This window comes from Diabrotica undecimpunctata, chromosome 5 (assembly GCF_040954645.1).
Source record: "Diabrotica undecimpunctata isolate CICGRU chromosome 5, icDiaUnde3, whole genome shotgun sequence".
NCBI lineage: Eukaryota > Metazoa > Arthropoda > Insecta > Coleoptera > Chrysomelidae > Diabrotica > Diabrotica undecimpunctata.
In genome coordinates this window covers 117,654,353-117,676,901 of record NC_092807.1, presented here as the reverse complement: position 1 = coordinate 117,676,901, position 22,549 = coordinate 117,654,353, and the positions used below count along the sequence as shown (strand labels likewise).

General features: G+C 32.4%; 1 protein-coding gene across 1 annotated transcript in view; it reads left to right on the top strand.

Moving 5' to 3' along the window:
- Nucleotides 1-22,549, top strand: part of LOC140441706 (protein turtle-like) — a 518,457-nt gene that overhangs the window by 485,076 nt on the left and 10,832 nt on the right. Inside the window, exons 10-11 of the mRNA XM_072532588.1 lie at nucleotides 1,142-1,254; nucleotides 4,273-4,468. Of these exons, the coding sequence (XP_072388689.1) occupies nucleotides 1,142-1,254; nucleotides 4,273-4,468 (309 nt within the window). The remainder of the gene's footprint in view (nucleotides 1-1,141; nucleotides 1,255-4,272; nucleotides 4,469-22,549) is intronic.

Here is a 22,549-nt window from a genome sequence, read left to right as displayed (position 1 = left end):
TTCTTCCCACCGATCCCTGGTCATTACTTCCGATACAATTGGACAGTTTAACTTAGTTTTCCAATACAATCTTGAGTTCGATAGTTTTACCATGGACATTGCCAATAAGGACCCTAAACATTGTTCCAATTCAGGAATTGACAATGACAGACTTTTATTGGGATTTTCTTGAATGGCATACAAGTTTGACTGCTCAACTATGTGAGTCAGAATATCTTCCGAAAAAAAATTTCTAAAATATTCCACAGGTCGCTTTACAACTCCAGACGGCTCTAGTTGACCTAACCATATAGGAAGTGGTTTAGCAGAATCTTCAGTTGACACATATCGCCAAAGTGGATAGGTTTTACGACTCTTTGATTTTAATGTTTCTGGTGCAGCTACTGTTTCTCCACTGGCTTCACTTTCTTCAGTACTATCGTCAGATTCATCTATAATAAAAAAAGAGTATAAGTGAGTCATTTCAAACTATAATACAAAGAGGCAAAGCAGTCAATACAAATGACTAGAAAATTATAAAAAGAACTATAAAAATAATTACCCAAATCCTCGAAATTAATATCAGAACCATCTACAGTATCTGTACTACTCTCATCCATTAAGGGAAGACTTTTTTGCCATAAAACGCTGCACAATCCATAATTATTTTGATCAATCTAAAAAAATCCAAAAGACTAGAGTGACGATTTCGTAACGCTTAAAATTTTCAATAAAAATACAGAAAAATAATTAATTTTAGCACATATTACCTTCGCCAAACGATAATCGTCCTTCTAGAAGTTTGTAAAAAAAAATCCAACGTTCATATGCTCCTTGATTCCAATTTATAACAATAAACACTCCACAGTACACTATAACCTAACTTTTCATTAGTGCACTGTCAAACAGAAACATCTCACGTGAATGTGCCGCGCGAACGTAATCAAAACGGGTTTGCTATATTTTCACTGAAATGTAACGATACCGATCCCGTCGGCGTAGCCGTCCTACATGGGTTATTTTATTTTGTGCATAAGACCAGTGTTTATCAAACGTTACGAAAACGTCACGCTCAGCGTTATAGGGTTAAACATGCCACAATAAAAAAGTTTCCGAACCTCTTTAAAGATTGTTTTTCTTAAGATATATTTTTTTGTTTCAGGTCGTCCAGATCAAGTTCATAATTGTACTCTCCTCAATATCTCCATGACGTCGTTTAATATTCGATGTTCAGAAGGATTCAACGGTGGTCTTCCCCAATCATTTTTATTAGAAGTAAGTACATAAATATTGTATTGTTTGTTTATGTATCAGGACATTGTATGAGACAAATGTGTTCAAAATTTAAACTTATTTTAGTTTAATAGTTAAATAGAAGCAAATTTACTAGGTTTACATTTTCTGTTTCTCTACTCCAGACAACACTAGATGGCACCTAATAGTATTCATAAAATATCTAAGAATTCCTTCATGTCGAAATAATTCGCTTTAAGTTTATACTTTAAATTAATGTTTAATTAATTAAACTTTAATATATAAATAAAATCACAAATGATTTTAGATGAGTTTAATGAAAACTAAAAACATACAACAACATGGCGCTTAAAATTAACTATAACATTCGCACACAGTGCGCGTGAACGTAAAATTAAAACAGTTTATCCAACGAACATCAAGAAATTAAAAAAAAAATAAATACATAGGTACATATTATATTATATTACACTCATCGGCACAAAAAACGGAGCACTATGAAAATAAAAACTTAAAATTTTAATTCTCTTCAAACTTTTATTATTATAATAACGTAAACAGAAAAGAAAAGAAATTGTTTTAAGTAATTTTTAATAAAACTTAAGTGCATATCCGAACAAAAAATGCATAAAAAATCAGAAATAAAGAATGCACTATTCTTATTACTTTTAAAAGTGCAAAGGTAGCTGTTGGTATTCTTTTGTTCTTGTTCATGTGAGTGAACTGACAACTCAAGTTGAATTAAGTGTTAAACATAATTATTTGAAGTTGAATTGGGTTGATTTAATCTTAAGAATTATGGTTGTAAATCCCGAAACAGCGGCTGCTATTGTTGCATTGCTTTAAGACGAAGAAGTGAGCGATATATTGCTCAAAAGTATCAAATATGCAATAGTACTATATACCGTATTTTTACACGTTTCTTGGCAACTGGAGCTTACACTAGACGACCTGTAACCGGTCTCCAACTAAGAACTAGTGCTCGTGACGATCGCTTCATCCTCTTGGGTCTAAGTCTACGAGATCATCGTGCCACGGCTGTACAAATCCGAAATCAACTTCAGTACGTCCGGAATACTAACGTTGGTGAACGAAAAATTAGACGATGAATAATTGGAGAAGCAAATTTAAGCAGTCGCAGACCTGCAACAGGACTACAACTTCTCAGGCTCCATCGAGTTGCGCAGCTTCAGTTTGCCATGCTCATTTTACTGTAAACAATTGGAGGAACGTTTTATTTACCGATGAGTAAAGATTTAACTTGCGATCTCCAAATCTCCATGATAAAGCATGGCGGAGGCCACATGAGCGTTTTGCAGAATGTCTCCGCTTTCAAAATTTGTCCATATATTTGGCCATTTAATTTTAACAATGCGATATCATCTTGTGCTAAAATATTTAATCTTTTACACATTTCGCATAGCCCAGAGGACAAAAAACGATAATATTAAATCGTATTTATTTAAGTATATTATTATTATTATTATTCCCATTTAAATAGTAACTACTTTAAAATGCCACAAGAAAATAGCTTTAGAACAATATTAAATCATTTTCGTTTATGGCCGCAAAAGCAGGTGGTACCTCTGTACGCTAACCACTGCAGTGGTAAAGGGTTATAGTACAGGGAAGCATTTTAGTATTTTGGAAACCTTTAAAAAACAGACATTAAATTATCTATAACAATATTGTTACAATTATTAACGCTTTCTTTAGATATACTAAAAAATGTTCATTATCTAAATTTTCCTGTCTTTATATGCTATTTGACTAAATGATAATAAATTTGCATCATTGGGTGCATACATAACATTAGTTATTGTACCTGAACCAATAGAATAATTTTGTGAATCAACTAAATCCAACTCCTGTGGACAATAAGGTGCTCTTATTAGTTGCACAACATTTAAAATTTTTGACTGTATCAAAGTCTACCATCAAATCTCTGTTATTAGATAAATGTCTACTAGCACAACTATCAAGATACAAATCTTTAAAATTTGGAGAAAATTCTAAGGCCAAGAAATTTGGAGAACTTACAAACACAGCGGTAGCAGTAAATAAAAGATTATTAGTTTTACCTTGAATTTCCTAGACTGGTCTTACCAGTTGGTGGTTTGTAATTAGGTTTCCAATTTTACCTCTGCAGCCGTGACAAGTGGGGATGAATTCGGTAGTGGATTTAAGAGAAGGCTTCTTCTTGATAAAATTATTTTTTGTAAACAGAGTTTTTTTCTTACCAGTTTCCCTCAACTTCTTATAATCAGTAATATTATTTAACAAGTTAATGACTTCTTTACTTTTAATAATTGTATGTGTTGCACAGTATCCATTCACAACCTGTTCTTCAGTGTCAGGAGGTCCACATAGCATCAATGTCCCAACTTCCCTATCATCAATCACTATATTTAATTCTGCAAGGTCCTTCTTCTTCTTCCCGTGCCACTCCTATCGGAGATTGGAAATCATCATGGCCACTGCGACTTTGTTAGCAGCGCGCCTAAAAAGTTCAATCGAACTACACCCGAACCATTCACGTAGATTACGAAGCCACGATATTTTTCTTCTTCCCACACTTCTTTTGCCCTTAATTTTGCCCTGCATGATATTTCTTAAAAGTTCGTACTTTTCACCTCTCACAATGTGCCCCAAGTATTCCATCTTTCTAGTTTTTATCTCATTTAGAATTTCGCATCTTCTGTCTAAAGTTTGGAGTACTTGCGTGTTAGTGACGCGGTCCATCCATGATATTCTGAGAATGCGCCTATAGCACCACATCTCGAAAGCTTCGATGTTTTTTGTGGTCAACTGTTTTAGTGTCCAAGCCTCTACTCCATACAACAGGGTAGAAAAGACATAACACCGCAGCATTCGTATTCGTAACTTTATATTGATATCACGATTGCAAAAGAGTTTGCGCATTCTATTAAAGACAAGGTCCAGAACAATATCAATTATTCCAGAAATATAATTATTTCTAATTATTAATAATTGATTATAATAGATATTAGTTATTCAATTTTTTTTTTTTATTTTTAGGTTCGAGAAAGTCAAAGTCAGGAATTAAAAAATAACTTAACGTCTCCTGTAGCACGTTTTTCGGTAACAGGATTAGCAGCTGGGCTACAGTACCATGCAGTATTATTCTCTTTTAATGCTAAAGGTCGCAGTGAACCAGCAGTGATACAAGCTGCGACTTTACGACTTCCAGAAAAGCAGTTGACAGCAGAAAAAGGTAAATACGTTTAAGAAATATAGCTAAGATAATTTTAAATAAAAATGTTTATTAGCCTTTTTTCTGTAGAATAAACCGTTCTCTCAGAAACAACGCTTGCAGCGACCGGCGCTTTTTTAAATAAAATTTGTATCAACTCGACGTTAAAAATTTGATAACTTTTGATCAAAGTGTCCTATTTTTAATGGTGAAGATCGCAACTTTTGTATAAAATATTTGCATTTTACGATTCTCATAAGATCAACAAATTTATCACTTCCATTGACCAATTGTTGTACAATTTTCAATACTAAAGCCTAATATTCAAAAGCTATAACATGAAAATAATGTTATTAATAAAAATTTCTATAGTCAATAAAATATTAACTCGATAACTAAAAATCATATATTTTTTGGATTTAATACGTTTTGCATGCATAGACCACATAAACACACTGGAACAACTGTTGGACAAGAAAAAAGCAAAAAATAGAGATATACATTTGGCATTTGTGAACCTGAGAAAGGCGTATGAGTCTCTACCAAGGTCAGAACTATGGGAGGCAATGTACAAATTAGAAATATAGACGGAACTCATAGAAGCTACAAAAGCTCTGTATAAAGAAAATAAAGACTTCACAACAGCAAAAGGGATCCTGCAGGGTTGTTCCACATCTCCAACCCTATTCAAAATATACTTAGAGAAAGCCTTGACTACATGGAAAAGAAAATGCAAAGGCATGGGAGTACCGGTACGGAACGAATACCTATATACGTTAAGCTTTGCAGACGATCAAGTAGTGATTGCACAAGACCAAGACGACCTCAGCTACATGATGAAGAAACTAAAAGAAGAATATACCAAGGCTGGCCTAGATATTAACGTCGCGAAAACAGAGTACCTATCTACAAGTGAAGAAGACATAGAAGATCTACAGATTGATGACAACGTAACAATCAAAGGAAAAGAATAAATTCAAATACTTGGGGTTTATAATCACGAAAAAGGCAACAACAGAGGAAGAAATTACACCAAGATTAGGACAAACAAGAATAGCAATCCGACAACTTAACTCAGTATGGTGGGATAGACACCTAAATATGGAGACAAAAACACAGATTTATAACACATTAGTGCAAAGTATTATGACATATGGGGCTGAAAATTGGATCATAAACAAGAAAAACAGCAGTAAGATAGTAGCAACAGAGATGGAATGTCTGCGAAGATGCTGCAGAGTAACAAGAATGGATAGGAGAAGTAATGGCGAAATAAAGCAAAGAACATCAATAGAAACAGATATACTAACATACATAGAACAAAAAAGACTAAAGTGGTATGGACATGTAAGAAGAACTAGTGACAGCAGATGGATAAAGAGAATAACCGAATGGAGCCCCATAGGAAGGAGGAAAAGAGGACGACCCCGAAAATCCTGGAGGAACGAAGTAGACGACGCCATGTGTAAGAGAGGCCTAAACGATGGAGAATGGGACAACAGAGAGAGATGGAAACGGTTGAGCGATAGAAGACAGTGAATATTGTAGAATCCCTGAATATATATATATATATATATATATATATATAAAGAGAAATCAAACGATTTCTACTTAGCGAAACCGAATTCAAATCTTAACCACTGTGTTTCCTAAAATTTGCGAAACAAACAGCTGGATAAATTACTCGGCAAGGGAATCTAAAATTGCATTCCACAAGCCGTTCATCCTAGTCAAAATTCGTAGTGAATTCAGTTTCTGGTACTTCAAACGAAGTAAATAACAAAACAGAATGACGGTATTAGATTTTTGTTTTGATACAGTGCAGCAACAACCGCTGATACGTATTTCGACCTTCTTAGGTCTCTTCAGAACGGTATAGTCACTGCTCTGAACCAAAACAAAAATCTCTCCCGTCCTAGACAATAGTTATTAAAATAACTATATACCGACGTAACTACGCCATCTAAAAACAAAAAGAGAAATTAAACGATTTCTACTTAGCGAAACCGAATTCAAATCTTCAATATTCAAATCTAATACCGTCATTCTGATATATATATATATATATATATATATATATATATATATATATATATATATATATATATATATATATATATATATATATATAAATTCTTCTGCTTCTTCTTCTTTCTCTTTATAAGCAATTCTGCTTGTTCATTGGCGGTATAATGCCTCTATGGAAGGTTGTCACTCCATCTTTTGCGTGGTCGCCCGATACATCTTCTGCCGATTGGTGACTTATCTCTTGCTATTTTGACGACACGGGTCTCCTCCATTCTGCTTATGTAGTTATTCCATTCTTTTTTTTTATTTTGTGTCCATTCATTTATACACCTTACGTTACATTTTTTTCTAATGTCTTCACTTCTCCTTCGATCTTTCAGCGTATTTCCTGTAATTCTTCTTAGTACTCTCATCTCTGCCGTTTCCAGTAGACTTTGCGTTGTGGGTGTGTCGGGTCTTGTTTCTGAGGCATGTCATTATTGGTCTTACACTGGCTTTATAAATTCTTGATTTTATCTCAGTGTTAATGTGTCTGTTCCGCTATATAGTGTTATTAAGGCATCCTGCCAGTCTATTTGCTTTTTGTACCTGATCTCTCACTTCTTTGTCCAGGTCTCCATAGCTAGACAGTGTAATTCCCAGATATTTTATTTCCATTACTTGTTCAATACTGATGCCATCAATTTCTATTTTACATCTGGTTGGTTCTTTGCTGACTACTACTGTTTTAGTTTTCTGAGATGACATTGTCATATTAAATTATTCTTTTGCTCTTATGTTAAATCTGTAGACTAGTCTTTGCAGACTATCTTCATCTTGGGCTATCAATATTGTGTTGTCTGCGTAACAGAGTATTTTTATTTTTTTGTTTCTCATTCTGTATCCTTTTCCTTTATTAACGCTTTTGATAATTTCATCCATGATCAAATTGAAGAGCATGAGGCTCAATAAATCCCCTTGTCTTATTCCGCTGCCTATTTCGATAGGTTCTGTAAGTTGTCCATCTATTCTGACTTCCATTTTGTTGTTTTGGTAGATGTTTTCGATCATTTTGTATAATATTTAGGGAATCTTCTCTATTATACAGAAGATGGATTACATCTTGAGTCTTATCTGTCAAACGCTTTCTTAAGGTCAATCAAACACAGAAATGTTGGTCTATTATACTCTAGTGATTTCTCAGGAATTTGCTTTATAACGAATATTGCATCTGTACACCATCTTCCACTACAAAAATCCTGTTGTTCATCTGCTAAACTTGTACTAATCCTCTGATTTATAACCACTAAAATTTTAATTGTAAGTTTTAGCGTAGTATTTAACAAGTTTATACCTCTGGTTGCTTTTTATCTCCTTTTTTGAATAGTAGAACTAGTTCGCTCGTTCTCCATTCTTCCGGTATTTTATTGTGTTTTATAATTTGATTTATTAATGTAATTAATTGTTCTGTCGTTGCTGCTCTACAATATTTCAGTAACTCGTTTACTGAAATAGACTCGTTTACTAAAATAAAATTAGATTGCAAAATTATTATGCGAAATATATCAAATTATTGTAGTGGTAGAAAAACATTGAATAAGAAAAGGTTTGTTTACCCCCCGTTTTTTATATTTAATATTATATATTATGTATATATTATTCTAATATTATTTTGTAGCCAGGGTAATAAATTAAAACATTTTTCACCAGTCGCATCTTATGAAATATTCAATTATCGCTATTTTATTTCATTACAACTTTGCTCCAAAATAAATCGTTTTAAAGTTATAAGCAAGAAAAGTAGAAAAAAACAATGTTTTTAGTAAATTAAATATTTAAATTATTATTAACTATTACTGAAGTTATCACACAACTTTTTCTGTAAAAATACGAATGCCACCTCTCACATCCACCTAAAAAAAACCGCCCTGGTTTATGACGAAAAAATTAAATATTAATATTTTTTGTAAAAACCGTAGTATTATTTTTGGTTTAATACATTAAGGCTTATAATTACGTATAAAAATTGAAAAAGCTGTTAAAAACGCCGGTGAAAGGAAATTTCGTAAAAAACAAAAGTATTACTCTTTTATATAGTACGACTACTTTTCATCTTTTTTTGCTTTCATCCAGTCTCGTGTTCACTTGATCTAATTAAGAACAGGTCCCGAGGTTATCGAAAAGCCAAGTACGGTTGAATGAGTATTTTTTCTTTGTAAAACGAAATACGTTTGTGTAGATCAAGTCAAAGGAAAAATTGGATTTTGATTTTATGGGGACTGCTTTAGTCGACAAGCTAAATATATTTGTGGTAAAATTGGTATTGAGAACTAATAAAGTGGATACTGCTACTTCCTCTTTCAAAGAAAGTGTAAATTGGTGTTATATACGAGGTAAATTAGATTTCGAGAATCGAATATTCTTTATTTCCGTGTGTTTTTATAGGTATTTATCGATCAATCACAATACATTATAATACAAATACAATTTAAGTCCCTCAGGAACTAATGAACCGATCATCTTATTTTTCTTTTATAGCGTCTTTTAAAACACTTTAAATATCCGTTTTAAAAATTAAAATCGATCAACAATTATTTATAAGTCTAAAATATAAGGCTCTTCTAATCAACTGATTTTAATTTTTCAAAATGAATTTAAAATCTTGAATGCTCTTCTATATGTAAAGAATGTTTTATTTTGTTCTGTTAGAAGCTAATGAAATGAAAATAATATATACAGGGTGAGTCATGAGGAACTTTATATATTTCTACCATATGTAGAGTCCCTCAGGGAGCATATCATGTGGCCACTAAAAAATGTCAACTCCTCTTCTTTATTAATTAACAGGGTGATTTGTGTAATTGACCATTTATTTCATTTTACTGTAGTGTTTATACGGCTCATTTGATTTTTTTAATTTTTGCATGATACAGTACACTACTATCAAGCATTCGACTGGTATTAGCTAAACTAAAAAATTCCAGGACTGGCTTTGGAAAAATTAATTTAGGGATTCTTAAATATTACACCCTGTATAATTTTTTTTTAAAATGCAATAAGTAATTTTCAAACTACATAAATAGCCACTTTTGTTGTTGCACTTTTATTAAATTTTTAGTGAACGATCAAATCTTACCAAAAATAGAACAACCATAATGAAGTATCAAATTATAAGGTATTAATTTAAACAAATGTTATAAATTTCAAACATTTTAATTAAAATGAGTTCCTACAACATAATCTAATACGTAGAAAATTAACATCTTTACTGTCACTTTGTATTATCTCTACGATAGAATCAATTGTTTTTCAATTTTAAATTTTTACTCATAGATCGTATTGGGGCATTATTCTCGATAAATAATAAATTAAATTGAATAAAAAGTCAAACCTCTTGTATGTGTTAGTTTTTGTTGATTGTAAATGATTAAAATTTTATGTCAAATAATAATACATTGCATCAACTGTACTAAATAAAAATAAATCTAAAAAAGTTTAAAATGAAGGTTGGCGTTGACCGTTTGACGTTTCTTGATATTTTATACCCATTGTCATTATTGTCATTATCAATTGTTATTTATGTGTACAAGAATACATATTTCTTCTGTCATATCTACGTTAAGTACATTGTGTTAGTTTTGGTAGAGCTTTTGTTACTTTCATTCAAAATGCCACATCAGTTTTCGACCACAGAATATGCAGACATAATATTTGTTTATGGATTCTGTAATGGGAATGGTAGGGCTGCTAGTAGAGAATATCGCAGGAGATTTCCTAATCGTCGAACTCCCAGTCATCCAACATTTGGGTCAGTTTTTAATTATTTGCGAGAAAATGGCACTTTTCCTAGTGGAACAACAGAGCGACATGTAGATGAAGCGCAGGAAGATAACATTATGGACGCCGTTACTATGAACCCTACAATAAGCACTAGACAAGTAAGTCGAGAACTCAATGTTACTCAATCAAAAGTAAGTAGAGTTTTACAAAAAAATAATCTATACCCATATCACATTCAAATGGTTCAGCGACTACATGCTGGAGATGAGATCGATAGGTTGGAATTTTGTAGATGGATTAACAATAATCGACCAACGCTATACAGGACACTATTTACAGATGAAGCCCAATTTACCAGAGACGGGATAAATAATTCACGAAATTCACATGTGTGAGTAGAAAAAAATCCCCATGCTATTCGAGAACGTCGTTCTCAGTTAAGGTTTTCGGTTAACGTGTGGATTGGTGTCATAAATAACCAATTAGTAGGTCCTCACTTTTTTGATGGTCCTTTAACAGGGCAGGTCTATTTGAACTTTCTACAAAATATTTTGCCGAATTTGCTTGCCAACGTGAACGTTGCTATCCGAGGGATGTATTTTCAGCATGATGGGGCACCCCCACACTTTTTACTGGCAGTGAGACAACATCTCAATAATGTTTATGGCAACAGGTGGATAGGACGTGCAGGTCCTATTTCGTGGCCTTCAAGATCCCCTGATTTTAATCCCGTTGATTACCATATTTGGGGACGATTGAAGCAACTAGTTTACGCAGTGAATATTAATAACCGACAACAATTAATTGATAGAATTATACATTGTTGTAATACTATTAGAAACGATCCCCAGAGTATCCGTAAATCAATACGTCAATTAACAATTCGGCAACAAAAATGTGTACAGGCTGCAGGGTTCCATTTCGAAAATCTATTTTGAATTATTTTTATTTTGTTACCATTATTGTATCTTTTCCAGTTCTAATTTATGGGTTTATCATAACTATGTACATATTTTTAGTTTTTTTTTAAATTGTTCTTCGTTATTGTTAGTAGTTACTGTTTTTTGTTGTGCAGTGACTCAGTTTATCATTTCAATTAAAATGTTTGAAATTTATAACATTTGTTTAAATTAATTACCTTATAAGTTGATACTTCATTATGGTTGTTTTATTTTTGGTAAGATTTGATCGTTCACTAAAAATTTAATAAAAGTGCGACAACATTGTAGCATATGTCGTTTTCATTGGCTATTTATGTAGTTTAAAAATCACTTATTGCATTTTAAAAAAATATATATATAGGGTGTAATATTTAATACGAATCCCTAAATTAATTTTTCCAAAGCCAGTCCTGGAATTTTTTAGTTTAGCTAATACCAGTCGAATGCTTGATAGTAGTGTACTGTATCATGCAAAAATAAAAAAATCAAATGAGCCGTATAAACACTACAGTAAAATGAAATAAATGGCCAATTACACAAATCACCCTGTTAATTAATAAAGAAGAGGAGTTGACATTTTTTAGTGGCCACATGATATGCTCCCTGAGGGACTCTACATATGGTAGAAGTATGTGAAGTTCCTCATGACTCTGTATCAGGGGCGGATGGGCCCACCGGGATACCGGGAATTTTCCCGGTGGGCCGTCGTTTGTGGGCTGCCACGCGCGGACCTAAACCCTTAATTTTTCAACTGCATGAATTCTGGCATAGTCTTTACAGAAGATATGGTTAGAGCCGAATTATTAGCATTAGTAAAGGCCAATAAACCATTATTCTTTATTTTATTTTCTTCATTATTATGTACATAACATATTTTTATAAATTAATCGTTTATTTCAATTTTTGTCTGTAGAAAAACTTTTTATTTTATTTTTCTGGTACGCCAATGGTTTAAATCACAAAGTATGTAGGTGGTATTTATTATAGGGTTTGTTCCAGCCGACGAACCGTCAGAAACTCTCAGCGAAAGTCGATCAGCACGAGTAAAGAGGATGATACTGATGACTGTATTATTGTTCTCTCACTGACCAACTGTTTGCCACGAATTCTGACTGTTTCACTGAAGTTATTCCGGTTCCAAAAGACACGAATTATTATGTGACGTGCGCTTTTACTTCGGGATTAGTTGAATAGTGGCGTAGAAGGATAATAATAAACATTTACCTACTTCTAAATTAACCAATAACGTTATATATTACTTAAGCCGATTTATTAGAGTGGAAGTTTAAGGTAGGAAATAATTATTTAAAATAATTTTTACTATACAGGGTGTTTCAACACTATACACCGTGTCCAGAAAGTCGCGGATAAACAGTACAAGGTGTTATTCTGTACTAAAAGTTCGTATTTTTTTTAAATAAACACATTAATAAATTAGGCAGGTGCAAGCTTTCTGTTTAAATCATTCGATTAAAATAAATTCTCGTACATCCTGTTTCATCTTCTTTCCCAAACAAAAAATTTACTTACTTTTAGTGTTTTGTAGTATTGTTAAGTTCTGTAAAAAACTATAAAATTTTGTAAAAATCTATTGCTTTCAAGTGTTTTTTTACGTCTAATTCGCAAACAAATCGTTTTTGGGCGTTTGTTTATAAAGCAAGAATGTTGGTTGTGATGTCTCCTACCACGTTTAAAGGTTTGTAGGTATAGTTATGAAATACTCTGTATAAACATGCTCAAAAAGCGCCTATTCTAGCTGTTCAATAATTATGAAATTTGTTACGTTAGGACGAAAACTGCTTGTATGATAGCCGTCAGAACCAATATACTAAGTGAATAAAAAATCAAATACCAATGCCACCAAAACGAAAAGGAGGACAAGAAAAAAAACTAGAAAGGGAGAAGAAAAAAAGATGTGAAATAGCAAAAAAATGTCACTCTTTGGATAATTTGCTCAACAGTTATTCTGTTCCTTCAACTTCAGGGGTAGAAAGTGATATTAACACGGAAAAACAAGAGCAAGAGCAAAAATCCGAAGAAAATTTACCGGTTTCAGAAACTAAATTTGAAACTGAGTTAAAGCTGTCAGAGGACTCGGACGACGACATAGAGACAAGTGATGAAAGCGATAGTGAAGCTAATGTAAAAAAGGCACTTAAAGACGAAGAGGCGCTACTAAAGCTGGGACAGCCGGAAGAGACAGAATCTGGCAATTTCTTCGACCGTCCGGATCCCAATAAATTACAGCTATTTTTTGAATTCCATCCAAAGGTACCTGTCGCCCAAAAAGATATACCTTTCAATGTGGAAAAAGCGTTTACACGTAATAATAAAACAAAAAGGAAATGGTTGAGCTATAGTGAAGAAAGAAAGGCACTTTTCTGCACAATTTGTCTTGCTTATTCAGTTGAGAGTAATAAAGATCAAAGTTCTGCTTTTGCAAGGGGTATGTCTGATTGGAAACATGTATATCAGCGAATAAATGAGCATGAAAGTTCAATCAGTCATGGAAAAAACTGCGAAACATATTTCATGTATATTAAAAATCAAACAATTGAAAAAATACTTTTTGGAAACGTTGTTGAAATGAGAAATAAAAAAGTTGCAAGCAATCGGCACGTTTTGGATGTTATTATTGATGTTATAAAACTAATTGGCAAACGAGGACTTTCTTATCGGGGCACAGCAAATGAAGCTGCATACAATCTAGAAAATGAAAACCTAGATCATGGTAATTTTTTGGAAATAATCTTACTTTTATCGAAATTTGATGTTATTTTGAAGAAACATTTGGACGCCATTGTTAAAAAAAGCAAAAGTTATCACAATAGAAAAATCAAACGTCGAGCTGGAAATTTCTACACATTTTTGTCAAAAACTACTGTAAATTCAATCATTGTCATAATCACAGAAATTATTCAAAAGAAGATTTCTTCAGAGATACAGACTGCCACTATGTTCTCTATAGAAATAGACAGCACTCAAGATATTTCAGTAACAGACCAATGTTCAGTTGTAACAAGGTATGTTAAATTGTAAGTATAATAAAATCTTCACCTTTGCTTATTTTATTTTATTTCAGGTATGTTTACAACGGAACAATTCACGAACGCCTTCTTGCAGTTGTTCCTTGTCACAATTCAACAGGGAAGGGATTCCATACCATGATTCATGACATACTGGTAAAAAATGGTTTGGATGAAAAAAATTGTATTGCTGACTCTACTGATGGGGCGGCTAATATGCAAGGGAGATATTCGGGATTCTCCAGTTTCATGGTCCAGGAAAATTCAAATCATGTTCATGTTTGGTGTTATGCGCATATTTTAAATCTTGTTCTGACAGACATTTTTAAATCCCACATTAAGGCCGCATCATTTTTTTCATTACTGAATTGTATAGCAGCATTTTTTAAAGAATCTCATCAACGCATGGGTTACTGGTTGGACATTGGCAACAATGCTAGATCACAGAAACTTCAGTTGATAGGAGAAACTCGTTGGTGGTCAAAGGAAGCAGCGCTCAGTAAAATTTTTGGTAATTTTAATGAACCTAATAAAGCACTGTACGTTGATTTAATTGACATTCTTAATACAATTGAAAATTCACAAAAAATTAAGCCAGATGCAAGAGCGACTGCTGCAAATTACAAAGCACAATTACTGAAATACGAAAATATTTTAATTGGGCACATATTCTTAAAACTGTTCTCTATAACAGGCCCTTTATCAAGATATATTCAGACAACAGGGTTAGATTTATTAAAATGTAACTTTATGGTTAATGATTCTATACTGAGTTTAAAAAAAATGCAACGAAATTTTCCAGACATTGAAGCATCTGCAGATAAATTTGTAGGGTGGGCTAAACTCTCTTTTGAAAGGAGAGACTTCGAATTTTTTATTGAAGAACAATTGCCCGAGTTTCGATCAAAAAAGAAAAAGAAATTCTTTGATGAGAAAACTTCTGATGAAATCCCAGTAAGCCCAAAAGAAAATTTTAGAATTGTTTTTTTTAACGTTATTGCGGATACTGCAGTAGAATCAATCAGTAGAAGATTTGCAAACAACGCTGAATTATGTAGGGATCTGAGCATTTTAGATCCAAATAATTTTGAAGAAATCGCAAAAGGTGAGCTACCTGAGAATTCTCTAAAAATATTGTCAGAAAAATTAATACAGTTTGATTCTTCTGCAACTCCTGCAAAGTTGAAAGAAGAGTTAGCAAGCTTTGCAAGCAACTGGAAACATATTAAATTAACAATTGAAGATTCATATGAAGTAAATTATGCTAGACTTGATGTGGGGTTAGACGACTCTTCTTCTGCACAGTCAGATGTAGACGAAGATGACTGTATAACAAAACAGAGTACAAAATCAAGGGTGTGCATCGAATCTAACAAATGTCAGAACTGTGTCATTTGTTGCTACGGTTCAATTTTAAAATATAATTTGTTTAAGGGGGCTTATTCCACGCTGGTATTGGCTTATCAATATATACTTTCATTGCCCATCTCGCAAGTGGCATGTGAACGATCGTTTTCAACTTTAAAATTTATCAAAAATAGATTAAGAAACTCCTTGTCTGATAATAGACTCGAGTCGTTCATGCTGATGAATATTGAAAATGATATACTGAGCGATATCAACAATGATGAAATTATTAATCGTTTGGGTCAAACAACCAAATTAATGAAGGACGCTTTAATGTATTAATATAATAAATAATAGGTTACCATTTAGTGATAGCTATATATGTAAAACGATATTTCATTCACCTATAGCTTATAACACATTAATTTGTTATTTATATATCTTAAATATCTTAATATAGAATTTTCTAGAGCAAACTTTGTATTTTATATTCCAAGTTTCAAGTTTCTATAGTTTAAAAAAATCAAAAAAACTCCCATGTGTATATATTATATATATATATATATATATATATATATATATATATATATATATATATATATTTAAATTTTGGGCCGCCGTCGTTTATTCTCCCGGTAGAATTTTACTTGCCCATCCGCCCCTGTCTGTATATACCCTGTATATATATATATATATATATATATATATATATATATATATATATATATATATATAATTTATTATAGCTATAATTATAGTTTATAACTCTCCATATAATATAATCTCTCTCCTATGGGGCTATAGTCCACGTTAGGCCCTGTTCTCTCGCAGCATCCTCCTCTAGCTCTAAGCATCCCTTTCGTTGGCTACTCTCCTCCAGTTATCCACCCTCATTATCTCTTTAGTATTGGTTCATACTTCGTCTATCCACTGCTTGCTTGGTTTTTCTACTACTCGACGTCCCACTATAGTTCCACTCAGTGGCGGCTCGTGGCTTGGGAGACAAGGTCGGCAAGGTATTTTTTGTCTCCTCAGATAGACTTCAATCATCATAAGAGATTTTTTGTTTTATTGTTTTTTGTTTTTTTGTTTGTTTTTTCCTATAAATTTAGAACCTAAACATGTTTATAAATTAACTCTAGTCTACGTTGTTTGGAAGTAGCAAAATGGGTTATAACGTCATCGTAAAATTTATTAGAGTTTTGGAGAGATTTTAAAAGTTTTTTTCTATTGACATTTGAGACAAGCTTGACATTCTCTTTGTTTCATGGTGTTTCGACAATACGTTTTGATTGTTTTGAGGCAACATAAATCTCGTTCATTTGAGGCACACATTGGTGGTAATGAGAGAATTAATGACAATAATTTATTAATTTCGGTAACAGTTTATTGTAATGAATTGCTGTATATAAAATTATACATATTTTGTAACTTATCCCACCTTCCGAAAATATTTGGATCAGCATATAAAACTTTTAATTCATTTTCTAATGTTATTTTATTAAAGAATGATGGATAATTTTTAATTAACCTGTCTAATAAATATCTTGGAAATTCTTTGGCATAACTTTTAAATTTTGAATCGTCAAAGAGGTCAAAAATTTGCAAATCTTCAAAATTTGAAAAACGGGTATCTATTTGCATAATAATAGTATCCAAAATTTCAAAATATACTTGTTTTTCGAGATCTGTTTTTGTGTCATGCCTTCGTCTTTTTTTGGGGGGTTCGGAAATATCAAGCGAGTCCAAAACGTCACTGCGCATATACTGGAAATTACTATCATTGCGAAAATCTCTGAGATTTTGCACTAGTCTTGTTTTTCTATTTTTGAACTGAATAATGTCAGTTAACTGATTTTTAACAATATTGAAAATCAAATCGGTTTGGGTAAACACTTTCCTAAAAATATTTAAAAGTATGTTAAAAGAGTAATCATTTAATAAAGTTTTCAACCCGATTGCTTGACGGATCGAGATATCATCACTTTCAAAATCGTCACATTTATTAATAAAATCAAAAACTTCCAAAAGCTGTTCACGAAAATCTGCTACAGTGAAAACTAACTGAGATTTAAAAGTCCATCGCGTCTGATGCGACAAACCGTTCTAAAACATTAGTCCGTTTAGGCAAGCTTGAGAAAAATGAGACAAATCCGCTTAAACTGGCAAAAAAAGACGACATTCTTTAATTTTTTTACATGTATCCTGCAAAACTAAATTCATTCTATGCGCATGACAGAAAGTAAATAAAGCTTGCGGTGCAATAGTTTTAATTTTTACCTGGATACCATTCAATTCACCAGACATCACAGCAGCGCCGTCATAAGTTTGCCCTACCAATTTATTTTTGATATCAAAAAATTTTAATCTGTCCTTTAAAACACCAAAAATATATTCTGCCTTATGGCTTTTACTCACGTCTGTAAAACCTAAAATCCTCTTATAGATATTACCACGTAACGCGTATCGAACAATAATTGATAATTGTGAATGACATGATATGTCGGTAGTTTCATCTACTTCTAATGAAAAGCAAATTGTTTCCTAAATCTCAGATTCACTAACGTTACTCAAAATGTAACTAATTGATTCTATTAATTCATTCTGGATTGTTTTAGATAAACCGTTAAATGTCTTCGAATCAGAAAGTAAATTAGAAAATTCCAAATCGTATTTCTTAAACATTTTTATTAGTTCTCTATAATTACCTTGATTTAACGAATGCTTCGATTCATCGTGTCCCCTAAAAGATAATTCCTGACAACTTAAAAAATTACAATATCAATTAAACGACGTAAAACTGCGTGATTATTTTTTACAATTTCGTTATGTTTAATAGCATTTTCATTTCACGTTGGGCATTATCTAATGAAACATAGATATTTTGTTTTCCAAATAAATCTAATTTAATCTGGCTGTATGTATGATCTTTCGAAATATCATGTTTATGTAAAGCCCTAAATAATTCCTTTAAATTATCGTAACCAGATTCACACCACGAATTTTGATGTTTTCACCTATTTGTCGAAAAGTTTTTTATTTCACTCCCGGTAAGCCATGAGTACTTGCTTTACCAATTTTCTGAAAATGATCTTACTTTCCTTATCCGCACTAATATTTATAAGCCGGGACATTTTAGGCAAAGGACGCCCCTTATTTTTAATAACAATTTGTTCTTCGTATGGAATAGATGAAAACCCATTTTGCAAAATATAATTTACAATATCAGATTTATCAATACTTACAGTTTCTCCCATAGCTTGCAATTTTTAGGTTAATTTACCTGAATTTGTTTACACTTTAATTTAAAAAAAACTTACCTCACTTCATATCACTTCACTTTACTACTTAAGTTCTTATATGAAATAACATTTCATCCCGCGCTCGCAATGTACAGTTCGCGACCAATCACCAATCCAAAAGAAGCATCAGCAAATTTAAATTTGCCGTACTTGGTAATTAAGTTCATATGGAAAGAAATGTATGTTTGGTTGCTAATCAACTAATATTCCGTTGATTTTTACAAGTAAATCGTCAAGGTTGGGATAGGCTTGCCGAAAACCCGAAACGTGCCTTTAAAATTTAGTCTTTATTATCTCACAGATATTTTTTTTATTTCACAAAAACAAATGACATCGACTGATTACCTGCCACAATTAATTATTGAAATACTGATTAAATTAAATATTAAAAAAATCTATAATATCTATAAAGGTGTGGGTCGGCACTGCCGACCCTGACCGGCCGCCACTGGTTCCACTCAGTGTTCTACTAGGTGTACTATTATTATTATGCAGTCCTACCAGAGTTCCACTCAGTGTTCTACTAGGTGTAATATTATTACCCACTCTTATATGGTGGCCTGCTCAGTGCAATATTTGTATTTTGACATAATTTGCTATAGAGGATTCCTTGCAATATTGATATGCTCGTGGTTAAATCTTATTCTTTACAAACCATTGTTGTAGATGGCCCCCAATATTTTTCTCAATAGCTTTCTTTCAAAAGTATTAATACGGTTTATTGTTTTTTTCTTGTATCATGATTCATATTTCCGCGCCATATGTTGCTATTGGTCGTATGATGGTTTTATATATTTTTAACTTTACTTCCCAATGGATGTCTGGCATTTTCTTTAAGTTCCACTTTTCTAAGAGACCATTACTCCTTCCTCGTCGGTCCTGATCCTACCTTCCACTGGGGTTGGTTACAGTCTCCGGTAAGGTTGCTCAGGTTTGCCGGGGTTGACCCGTACACCCCTTGTAATTAGATCGGTGATAGCATACGGAGCGGGAGTAATGTGTCTTATGAAAAATTATTAGAAGAAAAATTATGAGAAGAATACACAGCACAATAAAGACAGAACAAGGAGAATATAGAAGACTGAACCATGAAATAAGAAGTATAACCGAAGGGGCTGATATAGTCAAATTCACTAAAGCATAAATACTGAGATGGTTTGGACACACACAAAGAAGAAAAGAATATGCACTAATTAAAAATATAATAAACTGGAAACCAGTAATAAAGAGACCAAGAGGAAAACCAAAAATAAGATGAAAAAACCAACTACTAGAGGATATATCAAAAATGGAAATTGCAGACAACCTTATATATTAGGACAATTTTTAATAAAAGGTGACTCATCTACAAATTAAACTGAGAGCTAACAATGTTAAATGTCAGTAGTAAATTCTTACCGGGGTCATTTTTATTGTGTATGCTTCGCCAATGTGAATAAGTGAAAAGTAAGATAGTTCCATAAAATTTGCCCCTGTAACAAAATAAATTCTGCATACCGGTGTGATTCACGAGAGTATAGTTGGACAAGTTCGTTAAATACTTTGAAACATCGGTAAACTTATCAACATTTCCATACTCTATATTTTTACTTCGTCGGAAAGAATGGGAATTTAGAAAAATAGTTTATTTGTTCCACATTCTATATGTGTATTTATTATTAACTTTAAAATAGTTTTTGAGGTAAGTAAACAACAGACAAATAGCAAAATACTATAATTGATTTTTATTCTATTTAGAGCATTAAGAGGGATGCAGTAACAGGTCCAAGTAGTTTACAAAGAAAACGGAAGTTTATGTTGGTAGAAAAAAGAAGATTGTCTGTAGAGTGTATGGAAATTTTAAATATACACTTCGTACAGTGGAAGCTGTAATTCAGTGTTCATTTTTAACAGGAGTATCCTTGTCGACAATTGAACGTATTGTACATAAAAAAAGGTGACTGGGATTATGCAAGCTCCAAAAGTATATTGTCGTGGTAGAAAAAAAAATTAATTGGACAAGTACCACAAAAATTTTGTATGCACTACTATTCATTCTTTTTTTTTGAGAATAAAGCGCCAACCATCGAATCCATTAAGACAAAGATAATGGAAAATGATCTTATTTCAACAATGAGCAAAAAAACGTTAAGGATAATAATAAAAAAAGCTTTAAAATTTATATATGTCAAACGATCCCGTAAATCTGTCTTAAAAGAAAGAGAAGATTTAGTCTCATGGCGACGAAGATATCTTCGTTCTATTAGAGAGGTTCATTTTGCCCACAAAAAATTTACAAAATCTGGACAAAAAGTGGGTAAATGCTGATTACACAGTATCTAAGATTTAACAAGATACTACTGTAATGAGTTATCGTCAAGCATTTATGGACGGTTTATTAACAGGATTATGAGGACCAATGAGTAAGGGGCAATGACTGATTGTCGCCGAGATAGGTAGTGGAATTATCCCAAAGACATGGACCCCCAACGCTTTAAAAAATGATTTAAATCCCTTCTTTCCCGAGTCGAGCCAAATTCGGTGATAGTGATGGATAACGCTTCTTATCACAGAGAATTAGTAGAACATCTGTCAACTATGGCCACCAGAAAAGCAGACATGCAGAGTCTGTTAGGACAAAAGGAAATTCCATTTTCCAAGGACATGGTTAAGGTTGAGCTTATTAGTGTAATTAAACAGCATCGTGACAGATATCGCCAGAATGTTGCAGATACAATGGTTTGTGCTAATGGCGTCACCATTTTGAGACTCTCCTTACAATTGCGAGTTAAACCCGGTAGAATTAATCTAATTAATCTAATAAGAGTTACGTAGCTCGTGAAAACGTGACAAATAAAATGTCCACAGTCCAAAATTTGTTAGAACTCGGAATGGAACGGATACAAAAAGAAAATTTGATCAAGGAAGAAGAGAAAATGTGGAAACTGGGCGGGATGGTAGAATATAATAATTATTTTGCAAAAATTTCTGTTTTTTTGAAGTACCTACTGTATTACGCTATCTATAATATCAATAAAATGTTACTTTATTTTGTTAGACAACTATAAGATATCTTATAACAAGTTAAAGACTGAGATTGAAAAATCTGTCCTCATGTTTTAAATAACATTTTTGATGATTGACCATTTACCTTAATGTAATTTTCACAAATATTTTAAATAATATCAGATCATTTAATTTTTAACTATCAACAAAAATGTAATATATGAAAACAAATATGAATTTGATGGTAATACGATCTTCACAGATATCTCCGCCGCAGTACATATTTCTTTGTTCATAACAATGTTTAGACAATATGAATCATTTTTTAATGATTTGTGTGATTGAAAAATTATTTTTTTAATAACAATGTTTTTGCAAAGGCATAACTTTGATTATTTGGTAACTACATTTGGTCACAAAAAATTAAACAAAAATCATTCAAACATGTTTGTTAATAGATTAACTGTATGACTACTATATTATATTAAGGCTCGTTTTCACACTACGTCTTATTGTACGTTTTGTGGGTCATATAAAACGTACGACAAAATGTACGTTTTGTCCAGTGTATACACACTACGTTTTTCCTTCCGTTTTCTACCTCATTTCTAATTCAGAGTCTTGAGTTGTGTGAAGTTTGTTTAGTGTTTTTTTTTTATTATGGAGGAAACACGGCTGCCTTCTTTTATTTTTTCAACTATAAAGATACTACGA